The following is a 21,083-nucleotide window of genomic DNA, read 5'->3' as shown; positions in this document are numbered from 1 at the left end:
GCTTACAAGGTTAAAAGCAATAACTGCACAAACAATATAATTCAAATAATAATATTGCCGTATTATATTCCTTTTAGCAACCCTCTTTTCTCAAATTTGGAAGACTGAGGGAATTTGGGATTATAATCTATTTTGCTTCTCAGTTTCCAGAAAAGGAAAAAAAAATGGCTGATTTTGGAATATTTGGGTCTCTTAAAATGTTCAATCTCCCTTCCCATTAAAAAAAAAAGTTCAAAATTTTGCTTCTGGCTTCTTGGGAAACTCTAGAGCAGGGGTCCTCAACCTTGGCGACTTTAAGACTTGTGGACTTCAACTCCCAGAATTCCTCAGCCAGCAAAGCTGGCTGAGGAATTCTGGGAATTGAAGTCTTCACAAGTCTTAAAGTTGCCAAGGTTGAGGACCCCTGCTCTAGAGGCTGCAAATTCATGTGACCCATAGATTCCTTCCCCTATTTAACAACAGCTTAATTGAGGGAATTATATAGATCAGTGGTTCTCAACCTTTCTAATGCCGCGACCCCCCAACCGGTCGTAAGTCAAGGACTACTCAACCGGTCGTAAGTCGAGGACTACTCAACTGGTGCAGCACCGTTTGCAGAATGGGACTTTTGGCGGGCTCAGCAGGGCAGAGACAGCCTGGACAATTCCTATTGGGCTTTTGAAAGCCAATAGACTCTCTATTCAAGAGAGTCTATTCTATTGGCTTTCAAAAGCCAATAGAATAAAAAGGAGTAGCACAGCTAAGGAAAAGGGGGAAAAAATGGCGGACTGCGTTGTTTGGCGATCCCCGTGAAATGGTCGTTCGACCCCAAATGGGGTCCCGACCCACAGGTTGAGAACCACTGATATAGATTAAGCCCTTTCTCTTTATGTATATTTAGATACTAGAAACAAAGAATGTACATCCATAGCAACAGGGTAGAACTTGAATTTTATATTGTATTTCTTCAGGTGCATCAGCTTGGCTGTGAAGCAGTTATGTTGCTGTTGGAGCTCAACCCTGACCAGAGTAACCTCATGTATTGGGCTGTAGACCGTTGTTATACAGGCTCTAAGCGTGTAGCAGCCGGATGTTTTAAAGCCATAGCCAGCGTATTCCAAAACAGGTATTAGAGAAAGAATTTAGAATGACTTAACAACTGCTCATTTTGCTACTGCTCGGAGTTACGACTGCCTCAGAAAAGGTTCTCTTTTTTTTAGCCCATAAAGCACTTTTGGCCATTGTAAAATGTCACAGCACACATTTTCTCTCCCCCCCCCCTCCCATGATCACGTGATTGCAGTTCAGGCACTTGGCAATCCGGCTTGCATTTACAACCAGTTGAAGCATCCCATGGACACATTATTCAGGAGAACGAGTTCACTTAATGACAATGCCATTTGCTTACACTTGATTCACTTAACAGCCTCAGCCTTAACAATCGCCACCCAAAAAAAAATGTCAGAAAAATGGGTCTGTACATGTAGGTGCTTAATCAGATCTCCAGTCCCGATTGTGCTCATAAGTCAAAGACTAGCTATAATAGAATCAATTGAAATTGCAATTGTATGTGGTGGGGGAACAGTAGCTCTCTACGTTTTACAGATAATCAATTTTAAAAAGCACAGCTAAAGGTGAGGAGAACAGCAATTCAAAATGTGGGTAACTTCTGATTCTCCCCACCAATCTATATGCGTAATTGGGTTACTATCGGGATAAGCGTGACATAAACCAGCACCATCTGATCTGCTGTGGGAGAGGTAAGGATTAAATTAACTTACTCCGTTCTTTTGTGTGGATATTGTAAGAATACAAAAGAAGGGTAATTCTAAAGCTCTGTCTAATCACTCCTCTGAGGAACAGTTCAAAATTCTGCTGTGAGTTGCACAATTCATTGGCAGAATCTTGACAGCCACAGAATAAACCTCCTTTGTGCTAAATTCTTGTTGTGTGCTATTGTGTCTGCTGCCCACTGTCTAATCCAGGCATGATCCGTGGACTTTTAACTCTCAGAATTCCAGGGCCAGCCATGCTGGCTCAGGAATTCTGGGAGTTGAAGTCCACAACTCATAAAAGGGGCCATAGTTCCCCACTTCCAGTCTAATCAGTGGGGAAGAGTAGCCCTGTTAGTCTCCTGATACAAGGATTCATGAGATATCCTGGAAAAAAACTGGGGGAGTGTTGTGCATTCCCCCATATTCTAGCTTGAACCTAATTAATGTGATTGAATAGTGTCAAAAATCACTGGTAAGGAAATAATGCTTTGCGTATGACTATTATATCTGTGATGCAAAAATCCAGGTAACCCCTACATTGAAGCAAAGAGAATTTTCGGAATCTTTTTGCTACCATTGATTCATGAGCTAGTATTTGTAGCCCTAGATTGGTTTAGTAATTTACTAAATGAAATGCATCATTTGAACAGAGCTAATCAGATTAGAAATAGAGGAACTTTCTAAGTAGCTTTATACGGCAGAGGTCACCAAACTTTCTCAGTTGGCGGACCGGAGGAAAAGGGAGGGGGAAGCATTTTACGTGCACATGTGCCCACGAGCACGCACGCGATGCAAACAGGGCGGGGCTAGCCCCCATATGTACTCACTAGCTCTGCCCCATTCTTGCATGGCGCATCACCCCGTTTTTGCGCCCCTTGGTGCGGTGGTGGCCTATTTTCACATCCCGCAGTGCAGCAATGGCCCGTTTTCTCACCCCGAAGCGTGGCGGCATCCCGTTTTCGTGCTCTGAGGCCACAGCGCTAGCACGAGTGGGCGGGGGTGTGCGCACTGGCCAGTCTGTCCCGCAGCCCGGTGGCCAGCAAGCCACAGCCCACTACTGGCCCGCAGCCCATAGGTTGGGGAACCCTATTATACGATATACAGGTTCACATTGTATATTTTTAAAGTATTTAGTTTATTCTATTTTAAGCCACTTAGTTAATAATACTTTCTTTTCTTCATAGGGATTACCAGTGTGATACGGTTACTCTTCTCAATCTTATATTATTTAAAGCAGCTGATTCTTCCAGAGCTATCTATGAAGTTGCTATGCAGCTCTTGCAAGTTAGTATGAAATGTTTTTAATCGGTACCTAAAATACTTTTGTTTGAAGCTTTTAAATTTTAATACCGTTTTAAAAGCTTTGGGATAAAAATCAATATTTAACATGTTGCTACTGTAGATCCCTGCAATTAATTTCAGAAAAGTTTCCACCGATTGGCCCAGTGGGAATAGTTTTGTTTTTTTTCTCCGTAGCCTTTAGGGTATTTTATTTGGGCTGTGTGTAAGGAGTAAAATATAATGGGCAGCCTTTCAGAAACTTAAAAATTGAATACTCACAGAAATAAACATTTTCTTCTTGGTGGGGAAGGAGATAATCAAGAGACAAAACAGATGTATCTGGCAAGAAAAAACATATTTTTTTAAAAAAATTCTTCCCTGGAGCTCATCCTAAATCAAAAGGAAAAAAAAAAAGGTCTCAACGGTTCCCTCTCGTTCGCCGCCAAGTCCCTTGCAATCATCAGGGTGGTCACATAGGGAAAGTGTCTTTCTTAGTGTTTCTCAATCCCAACTGGTTAATTAGAAGATTCTGGAAGTTGAAGTCCATTCATTTTAATGTTGCTAAGGTTGAGAAACACTGCCCTATCCTAAACTTAGGCTGTGTTAGACCTAGAACAGTGGTGGCGAACCTATGGCCCACGGGCCAGAGGCGGCACTCGGAGCCCTCTCTGTTGGCACGCGCACCACCACCGCCAGCAGCAGGTCCATCAAGCCGTTGCTCGGAGCAGGAGCCCCACCCAGCACAAAGGAGGCAAAGCAGCCAACCAGCAAGCTCAAGTAGAGATCACCAACCATTGTCGATTGGTGGAAGAAAAGGGAGGGAAAAGCATTTTACATGAGTGCATGTGCGCATGGGGCCGCGAGCACACACGCACTGCAAATGGGGCGGAGCTAGTGCCTGTGTGATACTCACTAGCCCTGCCCCATTCTTGCGTGGGTGCAGCGCCTTGTATTTGCACCCTGCGGCGCACAGCTACGGCCGTTTTTGTGCCTTGCAGTATGGTGGCCCATTTTTGCGCCCCCATTTTTGGCGTGCCAGAGGCGGCACTCAGAGGCGCCTCCCTGCCCCCCCTGAGGGCACCACAGTGCTGATGCGGCCCTGGCACTTTGCGATAAAGGTTCGCCATCACTGACCTAGAAGCTGCATCATGTTTTTAGCAACAGTAAAAAAAAAAAAGTAAGAAAGAATGCATAGTTAACGTTCTTTCTCTCTCTGTGTGTGATTCCGTAATTTGATACTATTGAGTAATTTGAATATATTGAATACATTTATGTTTTCTAGATCCTAGAGCCCAAGATGTTTCGCTACGCTCATAAACTGGAGGTTCAGAGAACTGATGGAATATTGAGTCAGCCTTCACCCTTGCCACATTTATATTCTGCGTCCTATTATCAGCTCTCAGAAGAATTAGCAAGAACATATCCAGAATTAACCCTTGCAATATTTTCAGGTATAGGTTTCCTTAAAAAGTATATTTCTTAATGCCTATTGTTCAGAATTATTGAACTATCAAAACTAATTTTTCCCCCTCTTCACACTGGCCTACGTGCTATCTATTACTCTTACCATTAAGAAGTCTGGTGTTGGTCCATAATCTCTAATTATTATGTTCTCTAATCATCATAACCCATCTTACGAATAAGCACTGTACAGATATGTATCACCTTATCGTTCCTGTCTTAGCCCGCCAATCAGCAATTAACTGTAGTTTGCCTTTTTATTTTAATGTGAAGCTACACTTGTCAAGCCAAGAACAAAGCATTTCAATTTAATAATATTGCCTTGTTCTAAAGCAATTAATATATGGTTATTCCTCTCTGTGCATGGTTATCTGGAGGCCTTTCAGTATGGATTCTAACGTGCTTATAGCACTGAGACAACACTGATCATTTTTGTGCATCCATTCTGGTTCTTCTTGATCTCTTAGTGGCTTTTGACTCCCATTAACTATGGTACCCTGTGAGAGGCACAGTGTTACAGTCGTTCTCTTTTCTCTGGGACCATTTTCAGTAGACATTGGTGGTGCTGGGGGGTGGTATCAAGCTGTAGACCAGTGGTTCTCAACCTGTGGGTCGGGACCCCATTTGGGGTCGAATGACCATTTCACGGGGGTCGCCAAACAACGCAGTCCGCCATTTTTCCCCCCCTTTTCCTTAGCTGTGCTACTCCCTTTTATTCTATTGGCTTTTGAAAGCCAATAGAATAGACTCTCTTGAATAGAGTCTAATTCTATTGGCTTTCAAAAGCCAATAGGAATTGTCCAGGCTGTCTCTGCCCTTCTGAGCCCGCCAAAAGTCCCATTCTGCAAACGGTGCTGCACCAGTTGAGTAGTCCTCGACTTACGACCGGTTGAGTAGTCCTCGACTTACGACCGGTTGGGGGGTCGCGGCATTAAAAAGGTTGAGAACCACTGCTGTAGACTGACTTTCCAATCCAAAAGATATGGATATCAGAATTTAACTTATGTGTTGGGTGGAACACCCAGTCTACCAAATGTGAAGCAATCTGTTCTGCGTTTCACTCCAGTCTAGGAGCATCTTTTGCAGGCAGCCGGTTGTTCCACCCAACACATAGTTGTATATCCTCCCTGGCCTCTACGGACAAAAGTGAGGAGGAGCCTGTGGCCTAAAGGCTAATACAGCTGCCTAACATGCAGGTTCGAATCCCAGAAGGGTAAGACTAGCTGTTGAGAGCGAAAGAGCTTGAAATAGCTATACTAGTCTCCCATTTAACTCATTCTGTCAGCCACAAAATTTGGAATATCAAAATTTGTATGAATGTCCATCCTTCTACCTCAGTGATGGCGAACCTTTTAGAGACCGAGTGCCCAAACTGCAACCCAAAACCCACTTATGCATCGTCAGGTGCCGGTTGGGTGTGGCCCATTGGCTGGGTGTGGCCCATTGGCTGAGTGTGGCCAATTGGGTGGGTGTGGCCCATTGGGTGGGTATGGCTATGGTGGTAACGGCAGACTGGCTGGGACTAAAAAGTTCAATCAATCAATTCCAACTTTGCAAGATCTTTTTTTTCCCCGCGAGAAGTTGAAATTGACTGATTGATTGAACCTTTTTTTTTTTTTTTTTTGCACATGGCGGCGGAGGCCTAAAGCGAAAAGGTTTTATAAAACCCAGCTGAAGGCCTAGGACTGGGGCAACGGTGCGTGTGCCCACAGAGAGGGCTCTGAGTGCCGCCTCTGGCACCCGTGCCATAGGTTCACCACCACTGCTCTACCTCCTTCTAGCCTTTTTACCCTGTAATGGAAATCCTACTTTCTTTCCTCAACCTGGCCTTCTTTTCACATGGAAGCAATAGTTATTTCAGGAAGACCAAAAGCTGAAATGGCTGCCAACAAATTAGTTTTGTAAAAACATATATGTATATGTGTGTGTTTTCTTACCTTTAAATTATTTAAACACAGAGGTAAGCCAGAGAATTCAAACCGCACATCCTTCTGGAAGACAGGTGATGCTCCACTATTTGCTGCCATGGATGAACAATATTGAATTAATGGATGTGAAACCTTTACCCACGATTCGACGGCAAGATGAAGATGAAGAGGATCTCCTAAAAGACAGAGAATTGATGGTGAACAGCAGGCGCTGGTTGAGAGGCGAAGGTTGGGGGTCACCCCAGGCAACAGCTTTAGTTTTAAACAACCTAATGTATATGACAGCAAAGGTAAGTTGAATGAAGCAGAGGGCAATTGATGGATCGTTTTGAGAGTTTTGTTGTTTCCTCAGTTGGTCACTAGCGGAACGCTAATGCCCGTAAACTGTATTTTTTGAGAACAGAAAGAAAAGAAAAGCCAGTATATTTAAGCTGCACTAAACACGGAAAAAGTAATGTTGCAGCCAGAGTCGACTGGTTTTTTTTTGAAGCAAACTAGAGAGAAAAATGCATTGAGTGTTGCGGAATTACCTTCTGCATAAAATACATTAAATTATGCCCAGTGAATTCATTATATATCTCTTTTGAGCATTTAATTTTTAAATATGAGAAATAATTCACACCTTAACTTTGTTTTCTAGTACGGTGATGAAGTGGCTTGGTCAGAGATTGAAAATGTTTGGATTACTTTAGCAGACAGCTGGCCAAAGAATCTGAAAATAATTCTGCATTTTTTAATCAGCATTTGCGGAGTAAATAGTGAACCCAGCCTTTTGCCTTACGTAAGTTACATGGAACTTATTTTCCTATTCCTTGCACTGGTGAGATAGGCGATCATATCTATTGAATGCAGGTAGCCCTGGACTTATGACTATAATGGAGCCTGCCCATTAGGTCATAAGTTGTAACAGTTGTAAAATGGACCAACCCAATTTTATATATATATTTTTTCTGCTGATGTGAGGGCCTGATCTTCAGAACTTTGATTTGGGTCCATAAGTCCCCTTTTTCATACTTCAAACAGTCACTAAGTGACTGGTTATAACTCAAGGTCCACCTGTTAATAAGCAAAGATGTTTTGTTTAAGAATCACTATTAGTCTGACCATGTTCTTGTGGTGGTCTGCGCTCAAAGCAGAATGAAAGTAGAACAATCCATTTATTATAATTAAATAATTATTTATAATAATTATAAATAGTTATTATAATAATTACCTCCCAGTGAAGCATTACTTTGACGTGGTTCTGGGGCTTGTGTGCTCTGAGGAAGAGGAGAGTTATGCCCAAAATTCAACCATGCTGGACAGGTCACATCAGAGGAGTCAGACAAAGGGGTGTTTCTCCCATAAAAGGGAAATATATAAAACATTTATGAGACATAAATACAGAAACCCAATTGCAGTCATTGCCTGGGTCAATAAAGACCACACTAGGTGTTTGAATTTCTGGACATCTGGTGAAAAATAGGCTACAGGACTTGGGACAATTGACTGAGCAACTAGGCCAGTCCCTGTCTCTCAGCCAACTCGCCTCACAAGAGTTGTTATGGGGAAAATAGGAAGAAAAAGGAAAAAGCTATTTTCGCCACCTTGAGTGGTGTATAAAAAGGAGAGAGAGAAAGGGAGAAAGAATTGGGGACAGGCAGATAATAATATGGAATAAAATTCCAGCTCCTGGGCCAATTCCTTTTTATGTTTAGCCCTATGTTGGACTTTACATAGCAGTTGGAACGTTTGTTGGAAAAATAAACACGTCTAAAATAGGATACAAACATTGTAAGAATTTCTAAACAAAAGTAATACCATGTCGGGAAATATTTAGGAACTATCGTGGTACTTTTAAGCTGAAATGCAAAGCTTTACTTCAGTTACTCTGTTAAATACAAATTATGCTGAGTTAATAAACACGTTATTTTCAGCAGGAGCTTAAGTAGTAGTAGTAGTAGTAGTAGTAGTAGTAATAGTAGTAGTAAAGTTAGAAGGAACCTTAGAGGTCATCTAGTCCAACCCCCTGCTCAGGCAGGAAACCCTATACGATTTCGGACAAATGGCTGTCCAGTCTCTTCTTATAAACTTCCAGTGTTGGAGCATTTCCTGCTTCTGGAGGCAGGTTGTTCCACTGATTAATTGTTCTCACTGTCAGGAAGTTTCTCCGTAGTTCTAGGTTGCTTCTCTCCTTGATTAGTTTCCACCCGTTGCTTCTTGTCCTTCAGGTGCTTTGGAAAATAGCTTGATTCCCTCTTCTTTATGGCAGCCCCTGAGATATTGGAATACTGCTATCATGTCCCCCCTTGTCCTTCTCTTCGTTAAACTAGACATACCCAATTCTAGCAACCGTTCCTTATATGTTTTAGCCTCCAGTCCCCTAATCATCTTTGTTGCTCTTCTCTGTACTCTTTCTAGAGTCTCAACATCTTTTTTACATCGTGGTGACCAAAACTGGATGCAGTATTCCAAGTGTGGCCTTACCAAGACATTGTAGAGTGGCATTAATACTAAACATTAGTACTAAACATTTCTAAAAAATTATACAGTTAATTTACTTTATGAAAAAAAATCTATTAACAGAGTTCTATTTGATCAAACATTTCAGATGGTGAAATGTTAAATATTTAAATATACAACGGATTTATTTAGGATATCTTGGTTTCGTTTTTCTATCAGATGCAGCTTCAAAAGTAACGAAACGTGATTAGAACATTGAATAATAAGATCTAAGTCCCGCCCAGCGTGAATTCCGTTGACTCTTATCTACCACCAAGTCGCTTTGACCGTTAGTAGTTAACACAGAACATGGAATCATAGAATTGGAAAAGGCCTTGGAGGTCATCTAGTCCAACCCCCTGCTCAAGCAGGAGACCCTATATCATTTCAGACAAAATGGTTGCCCAGTCTCTTTAGTTATAAGTCAAAAGACAGTTATAGGTTAGTTACTAGTTATAAGACAATTTAAGAATTGGTTTGGTAATTTGTCTGCCAATGAAAAATTCAATTATCTAAATTTACAGTTTTTTAAAATAAATACAAGCTACTTTTCTAGTATATTTAATAGTGTTCTTAATGTTGTTGTTGTTAGTTTCGAAGTGGTGTCCGACCCATTGCGACCCCATGGACGACGTTCCTCCAGACCTTCCTGTCCTCTACCATCTTCTGGAGTCCATTTAAGCTCAGGCCTATTGCTTCAGTGACTCCATCCAGCCACCTCATTCTCTGTCGTCCCCTTCTTCTATTGCCCTCAATCTTTCCCAGCATTAGGCTCTTCTCCAGTGAGTCCTTCCTTCTCATTAGATGGCCAGAATATTTGAGTTTCAACTTCAGGATCTGGCCTTCTAAAGAGCAGTCAGGGTTGATCTCCTCTAGGAGTCTTCTCCAGCACCATAGTTCAAAGGCCTCAATTCTTTGTCGCTCAGCCGTTCTTATGGTCCAACTTTCACAGCCATACCTTGCAACTGGGAAAACCATGGCCTTGACTATATGTACTTTTGTTGGCAGGGTGATGTCTTTGCTTTTTAGTATGCTGTCTAGATTCGCCATAGCTTTCCTCCCCAGGAGCAAGCGTCGTCCCCATCTGTGGTGATCTTGGAGCCCAGGAAGATAATATGTTCTTAATAGTGTTGTTAATGATCTTATTTTCTCTTTGAATGGCAGGTGAAGAAAGTAATTGTTTACTTGGGTCGAGATAAAACTATGCAGCTTTTGGAAGAGTTGGTAAGCGAATTACAGCTGACTGATCCTGTTAGTTCTGGAGTGACCCATATGGACAATCCACCATATTACCGTATCACTTCTAGTTACAAAATCCCTTCTGTTACTTCAGGTGAGACACTTAACATCAAACTGTTTTGAACCTATCAGGACATATATTTACTTCACTGTTGGGTAACATCCCAGGATACACTGTTGTTTGGATGCAAAACAGAATGAATATTTCAGAGCAGGCTTGGATGCAACTGGCAGCAACACTTTGGTAAAGAAGCAGTGCCTTTTTGTGGGCCTGCTCCTCAAATTTAGAAATTTTGCCATCTGCCCGTTGAGCTGTTCCATTCCCTTGGCTGCAAATACGTTTAGCAACCTCTGTGGTTGGAAAAAAAGGAAGTAGTACCTTATATTCCGGCGTATAAGACAACCCCCTACTTTGACGCTGAGTCGCATGCCTAGAAAGGCATCTTATACGCCAGAAACTACCGTTATTTCCAGCATATAAGACAATTGACGCCGAGTCGCATGCCTAGAAAGTCATCTTATATGCCGGAAACTATGTTATTTCCGGCGTATAAGACGATCGGCGCCGAGTCGCATGCCTAGAAAGTCATCTTATACGCCGGAAACTACCGGCGTATAAGACAGCTCGGCGTATAAGACGACCCCCTAGTTCAGCACCTATTTCAACGCTCTCAAAAGTCGTCTTATACGCCGGAAAGTACGGTAGTATATAATTCTACTGGTTTGTACTCGAAGGTTTGAAGAGATCTCCTCCTGCTGGCCATAGCAAGGCTTTCTTTCTGCAGCTTGCTTTACGTAGAATAGCCGATGACATAAAAGAGATGATTTAAGAAAAATAAAAGTTTTATTGGAATAGTTGGGACAAATTGCAAGGCTGTTTGACTCTTGAGACTATAATGTTTCTTCTGTATCTTATATAAATGTTTGGCACATGGTTTTTAGTAGCCTGGAATGACTGCTGTTTTGTTGGTGTGAGACAGCAAAGGCAGAGAGAAGGGAAGAGTTTCAGTTGTGGCTTTGAAGGGCAGTTGTGTTGTCAGGAGGGCTGATAAACTGACCTGGCTGCTAGCCAGAGCTGTTATAACAGTGTTTCTCAACCTTGACCATTTTAAGGCATGTGGACTTCAACTCCCAGAATTCCACAGCCAGCATTGCTGGCTGTGGAATTCTGGGAGTTGAAGTCCACATGCCTTAAAATGGTCAAGGGTTGAGAAACACTGTGTTATAAGGAGATGTAGACATAATAGTCATATTGGTCCAGCCTGATATATAGGTGTTGGGAACCATGAAGGGAGCACCCACCTTCTCAGTTCTAGGGGGCCTGCTGCCAATCTAACCCAAAATTGGGGTGAGAGAGAGAAGAAGACAGAAAAAGAGCGGATTGAGAGTAAAGTTACAGGAGCGTGAAGAGCAGGTGTAGGTTCCTGGTGAGAGAGGGAGAAAAGTCTACGGGTGGTTTCCCTGGAGGAAGGGAACTGAAATCCCAAAGAGACAACATCTTCACCTAAGACAGGAAGGGGAAGGAATCAGTTGTCGAGTCCTGGTCTTTGGTTGGACTTGGCGGGAGACCCTAAGAAAGGGTCTTCCCTTAACAGGGAAGGTGGCGCAGCAGTTAGAGGTGGCGCAGCAGTTAGAGTGCAGTACTGCAGGCCGCTTTAGGTGACTGTGTTCAGCAGGTCAGCGGTTCAAATCTCACCGGCTCAGGGTTGACTCAGCCTTCCATCCTTCCGGGGTAGGTAAAATGAGGACCCAGATTGTTGGGGGCAATGTAAATATATATATATATATCAATTAGACATCTGTCTGAAAAACTTCCTGCATATATTCCCTTTGACTCAGCTGGCAAAGAGGGAGGAGAGCCTGTGGCTTGGTGGTTAAATCACTGCCTAGTATGTAAACTGCCCAGGTTCGAATCCCATAAAGGGTGTGGCTAACTGACGAGAGCAGAATGAGCTCGAAATGGCCATCTTAGTCTCCCAATTTAATTCTTTAACTCTTTGTCAGAAAAAGAAATTTGGATTTGTAATGTTTCGCAGTTGCGACTTGAGCCTGCTTAACGCCCCTAGATGGGGGCTGCAAGGCAAAAGAGATTGTAAAAAGTAAAACTGCAGTATAGCAGTTAAAAAATGTCAAGGTGCAATTAATTAGACATCTGTCTGAAAAACTTCCTGCATATATGTGTATATGTATGTGTGTGTGTATATATATATATACACACACACACACATACATACATACATACATACATACATACATTGCTTACTGGTGTACACCACTTAGAGAGTGCTTGCACTTAAAGCGGTATATAAGTCTCATAAATAAATAAATAAAGACAGGAGAAAGTGATAGGTTGAGCAAATCCAGGCAAAACACGTAAGGAGTAATCCAGCCTATTCTTTTATTTTTACTCTCTTGATAATCCCAGAAAGTGGATGGAGTACAGTGAAAGGGGGGGGGAGGGGAAGTAAAGCAGTCAATAGGAGAGCTGGAGGGGTATAGACTCTTAAGAGAAAGATCTAGAAGTATTTCTCACACCTGAATTATGTTGGAAATAGCTTCACTGCCTATATAGAGGGAAAGGAAAGAAGGAAGGAAAGGAAGAAGGGAGGGAGGGAAGAGAAAGTAAGAAAGAAAGAAAGAAAGAAAGAAAGAAAGAAAGAAAGAAAGAAAGAAAGAAAGAAAGAAAGAAAGAAAGAAAGAAAGAAAGAAGTGGAACGCCTTCTGATCTGTGTCAGTTGCCAACCTTTGACATCAAAATATACTTTTAATTCAAAATGAATCCCAAGTAGAAGCCTCACTTGTTCTCCCCAGCCATTACACCAGTGTTTCTCAACCTTGACAATGTTAAGGCATGTGGACCTCAACTCCCAGAATTCCACAGCCAGCATTGCTGGCTGTGGAATTCTGGGAGTTGAAGTCCACATGCCTTAACATTGTCAAGGTTGAGAAACACTGCATTACACACTGCCTTGTGAATTTATCTTAGATCTTTTTTTATTCGTTGTCCTTTTATTTAGAATTACGTATAATATCTCTAAATTAGTTTCGGAGGATTATTGTTCTGTTGAGAATAGTGGTAATGGTAATGATGATTTCAGAAATTCTGTTTTGCTGTTATTACTGCCCTCATTCCAAATATACCCCTCTCATTTCCAGGAACTACTTCCAGTAGCAATACAATGGTGGCACCCACAGTGGGTAATCACAACAATAAGCTTACAAAAGATAGTATTGATGAAAGGTAAGAAGGATTTATTTGAAATACTGGTTGTTTTCTTACATAAAACCTTCGTAGGTCTAACTAATAAAGCCTAAACTGATACTGGATTAAATGTTGGTGACAACATGTTGTAGTTGCTGATAATGACTCTGCATGTACTTTTATTGTGAATGCCAGCCTGCGTGCCGGCTTGTCAACGTGGCTTTTTGTCACTTTTTGTACCCTCTGTTCTGAGGATAGAGAATTTGAGACTTGTCTTTTTAAGACAGGGGTCCCCAACCCTCGGTCCGTGGACCAGCAATGGCTGGAGCTATATATCTGAATTTTCTTGCTCATGTTGTTGTTGTTAATTGCGAAGTCGTGTCCGACCCATCGCGACCCCATGGACAATGTTCCTCCAGGTCTTCCTGTCCTCTACCATCTTCTGGAGTCCATTTAAGTTCACACCTACTGCTTCAGTGACTCCATCCAGCCATCTCATTCTCTATCGTCCCCTTCTTCTATTGCCCTCCATCTTTTATAAATATTAAATGTACTTCAGCTGAATTGTCCTCCAAGTGGGCAGTTACAGATTCTGGACTTTCTGTCTCAGGGGTTTACATGTGATTTGAGAGTACATTACTAGTTTCCCACTCTCTTTTAGACTCTGGGTTCCTGATATTTTCAGGTCTGTTCTGAACAGGAAGGACACAGAAGGCAATTCTGACTCCTAGCGTGTTCAGGATTCTTCGATTCTGACTCCTAGCATGCTTGTGTTCTCATAGTATATTTATTTGTGGTTTAAGCTGAATAGTTTTTATGACGTAAAGGGCTGTGTAACTCATTTTAAATGGCGTGTTTGATTGGATAAACATACAGCTACATGGATGAATAGAAATGTGGTCTTTCATAACCCTGTCTTTATTGCTTTAGTTACATCCACCTGGACATCTATAGTGGATTGAACAGTAATCTCAACCGCCAGCATCATAGGCTAGAATCTCGATACAGCAGCAGTTCAGGAGGCTCATACGAAGAGGAAAAAAGTAATTCAATCTTTTATTTTCTTTCAACAGTGCAAGGTTTAACTGTCAGTTACATGGACGAAATTTTTGTGGAAAAATCTATTATCTTTCTTTGTTGTGGCAATGAGAGTTATGTTCATTCAGCTGAAGCCCATTTGCTTAATTGTTTCATTTTTCTTTGTACTGTACGTTGGTGACACTACTACGTTATTTGGCGAAGAATAGTGTAATTATATACCATATTACATGGCATATGTACATACAGGGCTTTTTTTCTCATAGAACCCCCAGAACAGAATTCCAGCACGTTTTTTGGATGGAACCTTGTAGGGTAGGCAAGGCGGGTTGTATGACATGTGTGAGTTTCGGCACCTTTTTTTTTTTTTTTTAGAAAAAAAGCACTGTGTGCATACCATAAATAACATATTCAAAGTACTTTTCTTCTATGATAGTTTGACAATTTGAGCTACCCTTAATCTAAGAGCGGCACGGAGGATGTAGCAATCACATCCACATGTTTTTACTTGATTTTCAGAACTGATGGTTATAGTTTTTTTCTTTATTCAACTCAGTCTTGCACTAGACCAGGGATAAGCAACCTTGGCTCTTTTATGACTTGTGGACTTCAACTCCCAGAATTCCTGAGCCAGCCACGCTGAGGGGAAAGGGAGAGGTTTCCAAGCTGAGCCATGTTGGCTCAGGAATTCTGGGAGTTGAAGTCCACAAGTCATAAAGAGGCCAAAGTTCCCCCATGCTGGCTCAGGAATTCTGGGAGTTGAAGTCCACGAGTCATAAAAGAGCCAAGGTTGCCTACCCCTGCACTAGACTTTGATGCCTGTTGCTTTTAGGAATACAAGTAATCCTCAACTTACAAAAGTGTGTTTAGCGACCGTTCCAAAGTTACAATGATACAATACTGAAGAAGTGACTTATGACCATTGTCATGCTTAATGACCATTGCAACATCCCCATGGTCACGTGGTCAGAATTCTTGGCAACTGACTCATATTTATCACGGTTGCAGTGTCCTGGGATCCTATGACCTGCTGACAAGCTAAGTCCATGGGGAGGCCAGATTCTCTTCACAACAGTGTCACTGCCTTATCAGTTGCAGGGATTCACTTAGCAACTTTGGCAAGAAAATTCACTTAACAAATGTCTCGCTTAGCAGCAGAAATTTGGGGCTCAATTGTGGCCATAGGTCAAGAACTACCTGGTTGTAAATAATGTTTTTAGGTAGTGAATCCTGAATGCGTCCAAAATTTTGGAATACAAGACAATGTTACTAAGTATGGGAAATACAGAAAACGCAGCATACAGACCGTATTTTCCGGCGTATAAGACGACTTTCTAAAGCGTTGAAATCGGCGCCGAAGTCGGGGGTCGTCTTATACGCCGAGTCGTCTTATACGCCGGAAATTACGGTAGTTTCTGGCGTATAAGTCGACTTTCTAGGCATGGAAATCGGCGCCGAAGTCAGGGGGTCGTCTTATACGCCGAGTCGCCTTATACGCCGGAAAATACGGTATTTGAAAATAATATATTTCAATTAGTATAACTCTATGCAGTTGAAATCTCTGATTCAAGATCATGATACTTTTTGACAGGCGATTCGATGCCGCTGTATTCAAGCTGGCGACTGAAAGTGATGGAACACAACGAAGGGGAGCCGTTACCTTTCCCACCTTCAGGGGGTTGTTGGTCCCCATTGGTGGATTATTTGCCTGAAACATCATCTCCAGGCATGTCCCTTCACAGGTAAGCAGTATAAATAAGATCCTCCCAAATCCCTCTGAATATGAAGTACCGTAAATGCCGGCGTATAAGACGACTTCCGCGAGCGCTGAAATCGGCGCCAAAGACGGGGGTCGTCTTATACGCCGAGTCGTCTTATACGCCGGAAATATTGGTAGTTTCCGGCGTATAAGACGACGTTCTAGGAATGCGGCCCGGCTATAAAGACGGGGGTCGTCTTACACGCCGGGTCGCCTAATACGCCGGCATATACGGTACCGAAAAGACATCCTAGCACGGTACTTTCCTTTCGGGAAAAGAAAGGAAGAAATTAAAAGGGGGTGTCTTCCTTCCAAGAAACGTATAAGATTTGTGGGGAAACGACTCATCCTGCTTCATGATTATCCTTGTGTTTTGAGAAGGGGACCTTCACAGTTTATCTTTCAAGACAGAAGCCTTATTTTTTTTTACTTTTAATTGTTTTGGTAACTTCTTGCCATGCCTCTGTCTGAGCCTGTATCTGCGGAGGAAAATGAACTGGAATGGGACCCTATGGAGGCCGAGGGAGAAGTGTCTGTGGCTTCAGAGGAATGTGGAGAAGAGCAGGCCAAGGCAGGCCAGGGACCTCCAGGATTGGAACAGGAGGGCAAGAGCCACCCCCACCTGATCATAGAGTGGAGAGAAGGAGGGAACAATGCAGGCAGGTTCAATTACTCGGGAGGAGAGCGTCCCGCCCCTTCTCCACAAGAAACACCTGGAGATTGAGGTTTAAGGAGATGCTGTGGGGAGAGGCATTTGTCAGGAACAAACACTGATTCTTGGAGTGTTGTGTATTTTTGCTGATCTCTTGGTCTGTGACTTCTGTTTGGAAACTTGGAAACTCAAACTATTGGATTGACTGACCACGTTACTTGAATGTTTAAAGACCTCGGACTGTATTTCGGATTCTCTCTTTTGGAAACTGCTTAGGCAAGCTAGGATTCAAACAGACTCGTTAAGTTTACGTTTCTTCCTTGTTGTCTCTATGGCCTTGAGTACTTCCTTATGCTAATCAGACTGTATTTGAACCTCCTTTCAGCCAGAGTCGGCTGAAGGGGTGTCTGTGTTCTTTTGTTGGAGGCTTGCCACCAAACGTGGGAGCATTTGGGGAAAATTTGGAGCAATAAAAGAACTGTTTGAATTGCCAGCTGACTCCATTGCGTCTGTGCTGTGCCCTGAGTCATCACACTTCTACTGTATAGGACAGTGGTTCTCAACCTTTTTAATGCCGCAACCCCCAACCGGTCGTAAGTCGAGGACTACTCAACCGGTCGTAAGTCGAGGACTACTGAACTGGTGCAGCACCGTTTGCAGAATGGGACTTTTGGCAGGCTCAGCAGGGCAGAGACAGCCTGGACAATTCCTATTGGCTTTTGAAAGCCAATAGAATTAGACTCTGTTCAAGAGAGTCTATTTTATTGGCTTTCAAAAGCCAATAGAATAAAAGGGAATAGCACAGCTAAGGAAAAGGGGAAAAAAATGGCGGACTGCATTGTTTGGCGACCCCCGTGAAATGGTTGTTCGACCCCAAATGGGGTCCCGACCCACAGGTTGAGAACCACTGGTATAGGAAGAATCTTCCCGCAAGAGGCGTATTTGTTTTTCTGGCCTTTTATTAGCTGATCTAGGCCGTATAAACATTGAATGTTATGCCTCCTGTACCTTTAGATATGAATCAATTATTTTCCCTGCTTATTGCCTTCATACGGTGGCCTCTTCATCTCAGCCATGATATGCAAGGCAACCCAAAAGATAGAGATTGGTCGGGTGACGGGGGGGGGGGAGTTGAAACGAAAGCAATTTGCAGAGAGTAGGAGATGTATTCCTTGGACAGCAAAGCAGGTGCAGGAGTATATAACACTAGATATGTCACTAGAAGGCAAAATCACAAAATTGCATCATACTTACTTTGGCTGTGTCGTGCGGGGGCAATTCACTGGAGAAAGCAGTCATACTTGGAAGAATTAGCAGTAAAAAGAAACCAGGCTATCAGAGAACATGGTGACTGGGCACCATCAGAGATTACGCCAGCCAAGAGCATAGACAAACTCAAAGAGTGCAAGATCAGAAGAAGTGGAAATACCTGAACCATAGAAGTCACCAAGACTTGGGCTCGATTGAATGTATAACATCAGCATCATCAGAAGTATGAGTCCTCGCCTAACGACTGGAACCAGGACTGCTCTCACTAGGCCGTGAAATCGTGTGGTGTTGCATTTAACGATCACTTCACTTAGCGATGGAAATTACAGTCCCAATTAGGATCGTAACTTGAGACTTGCTGTTTAAGCCTTGCTTTATATTTCTTTATGTTCTAAGCCCATGGTGGCGAACGTATGGCACGTGTGCCACAGGTGGCACTCAGAGCCCTCTCTGTGGGCACGCGTGCTGTCATCCCAGTCCTAGGCCTTCAGCTGGGTTTTATAAAACTTTTTCACTTTAGGCCTCTGCCGCCATGTGCCCAAAAAAAAAAAAAGGTTCAATCAATCGATCAATTTCAACTTCTCGCGGGAAAAAAAAAGGATCTTGCAAAGTTGGAATTGATTGATTGAACTTTTTAGTCCCACCCAGTCTGCCATTACCACTGCAGCCACGCCCACCTAATGGACCACGCCCACGATATATAAGTGGGTTTTGGGTTGCAGTTTGGGCACTCGGTCTCTAAAAGGTTCTCCATCTAACCTATGTTGGCATTAAGCATCTATATTTCTTTATTGGGACAGCTAATATTTATTTTATTATCCATCCATCCATCCATTTATTTATTATTTCCTAAGTGAGAAGCAGATTGCTGTCATAGTTACCATAATGTATAACTTAAATACCTAAAACCTTTAATATTATTGTCAACCAAATTTGCTTTTAGTAGTAGCAATTCTAGTGTAAATAATTATGTAACTACGATACTGATTTTTAAATTATATGTTATAGTAATCAATTCCACTGACCCCCCATTAACACAACTGATATTTCTTTGGTTTATAGGTGTAACATAGCGGTGATTCTGTTGACTGACCTAATAATTGACCATAGCGTGAAGGTAGATTGGGGAAATTACTTGCATCTCTTGCTTCATGCCATTTTTATAGGTAAGTTAGTTTTTGTTAAAATTGGGAAGCATCGCTAATCACCACATTGTTTTATGGCCTTGCACATTTCAGCCAAAGTGATGGTTAGTGTAAAATAAACCCAACTTTTGAAGAACAAGTGATACCGAAATTTTCAATGAGCATAGCAATGGTCTAAAAGACTGAACTCTCAGGAAGAACAATTGTTTTTATATTTGATAAAAATAAATATACCATGGCAAGCAATGAAAAATAATTATGTAAAAATTCTTATCTCTTGAGTGTATTTGTTGTTGTTGTTAGTTGCGAAGTCATGTCTGACCCATCGCGATCCCATGGACAACGTTCCTCCAGGCCTTCCTGTCTTCTACCATCTTCTGGAGTCCATTGAAGCTCACACCTACTGCTTCAGTGACTCCATCCAGCCACCTCATTCTCTGTCGTCCCCTTCTTCTCTTGCCCTCACTCTTCTCCAGGGAGTCCTTCCTTCTCATTAGGTGGCCAAAGTACTTGAGTTTCAACTTCAGGATCTGGCCTTCTAAAGAGCAGTTGGGGTTGATCTCTAGGACTGACCGGTTTGATTACCTTGCAGTCCAGGGGACTCGCAGGAGTCTTCTCCAGCTCCATAGATCAAAGGCCTCAATTCTTTGGCACTCAAACTTTCACAGCCATACATTGCAACTGGGAAAACCATGGCCTTGACTCTTGAGTGCGTATCAACAATAAATAATGAGTAGGACTAGGCATGTTCCTTTTAAATGAACGTTTAACTCATCAGCAACAGTAACATACAAGCACATCAATTTGACTACATGCATTTTTTTTCCCCCTTGGATGTAGGTCTTGATCATCACCATCCGGAAGTATATGAACACTGTAAACGCCTCCTGTTGCATTTACTGATAGTGATGGGCTCTCACAGTAGTGTCCAGTCTGTGGCTTCTATCCTTCTCAGGAACAAGGAGTTTAATGAACCCCGGGTGCTCACGATCAAACAAATAGCACATTTGGATTGCATCTTCACAGGTACTTTCAGGTTTCTAATTAATACACATGCTGATGGGGGGGGGACAGTTCAACAAGACTTAAAATGCACTGTATTCATAATAAAAATAAAACTATAGGTACCGTATTTTTCGGCGTATAGGGTGACCCGGCGTATAAGACGACCCCCGACTTCAGTGCCGATTTCAACGCTTTCGAAAGTCGTCTTATACGCCGGAAACTACCGTTATTTCCGGCGTATAAGGCGACCCCGCGTATAAGACGATCCCCCAACTTCAGCGCCGATTTCAAAAGTCATCTTATACGCCGGAAAGTACGGTAGTCCTCAGCTTACTATTTAACAATGGTTTCCATTAACAGTGATCTCTTTAAAAAAAAAAAGTCAATTACAACCGAACTTCAAACTTTACCACTGTTACCCTACCCCAGCAACCATGCGATTGCAGTTTGGGTGCTTGGCGGCTGGCTTACATTAACAGCCAATTTCAGCATCCTGTGGTCATTGAACACAATTTGCGATGTTTCCAGCAATTTTGTCGGTTTCCAGCAAAAGGTGCCATTGGCTAATCTGGATTCGCATTTAACGACTGGGTGGTTCAACTTTTAAGACCACAATAAAATCAGATTCTGTCATACGATCTCAAAGTATGGCTGCAATGATTTACAACAGATATCCTAGTCCCAGTTATCATCGTAAGTCGAGGACTACCTGTAAACACTCTCACAGCCATATGCTAGAAATTCTGTCTCTTGAATAGGTAACTAGTAAAGCTACATTAATCAATACCTCTTCTAATATTTTTATAACAAACTTCATCAAGGGTAACAGGCCTCTCAGATCTAACAACTTAAGATGTGTGTAATAAATA

The 21,083-nt window shown here is 42.3% G+C and overlaps 1 protein-coding gene across 11 annotated transcripts in view; it reads left to right on the top strand.

The window, feature by feature from the left end:
* FRYL (FRY like transcription coactivator) overlaps positions 1–21,083 on the top strand; it is a 187,793-nt gene that overhangs the window by 117,790 nt on the left and 48,920 nt on the right. For all 11 annotated transcript variants that reach the window (XM_039368293.1, XM_039368291.1, XM_039368288.1 and 8 more), the window contains 11 exons: positions 951–1,105; positions 2,939–3,038; positions 4,318–4,486; positions 6,455–6,714; positions 7,065–7,205; positions 10,070–10,238; positions 13,301–13,385; positions 14,277–14,389; positions 15,976–16,126; positions 19,127–19,230; positions 20,050–20,235. In XM_039368293.1, the coding sequence (XP_039224227.1) occupies positions 951–1,105; positions 2,939–3,038; positions 4,318–4,486; positions 6,455–6,714; positions 7,065–7,205; positions 10,070–10,238; positions 13,301–13,385; positions 14,277–14,389; positions 15,976–16,126; positions 19,127–19,230; positions 20,050–20,235 (1,633 nt within the window). The remainder of the gene's footprint in view (positions 1–950; positions 1,106–2,938; positions 3,039–4,317; positions 4,487–6,454; positions 6,715–7,064; positions 7,206–10,069; positions 10,239–13,300; positions 13,386–14,276; positions 14,390–15,975; positions 16,127–19,126; positions 19,231–20,049; positions 20,236–21,083) is intronic.

The sequence above is a fragment of the Crotalus tigris genome, unplaced genomic scaffold (genome assembly GCF_016545835.1).
Source record: "Crotalus tigris isolate CLP2741 ecotype Arizona unplaced genomic scaffold, ASM1654583v1 scf7180000020728.642097, whole genome shotgun sequence".
Classification (NCBI taxonomy): Eukaryota; Metazoa; Chordata; class Lepidosauria; order Squamata; family Viperidae; genus Crotalus; species Crotalus tigris.
This window is presented reverse-complemented; position numbering and strand designations above follow the sequence as displayed.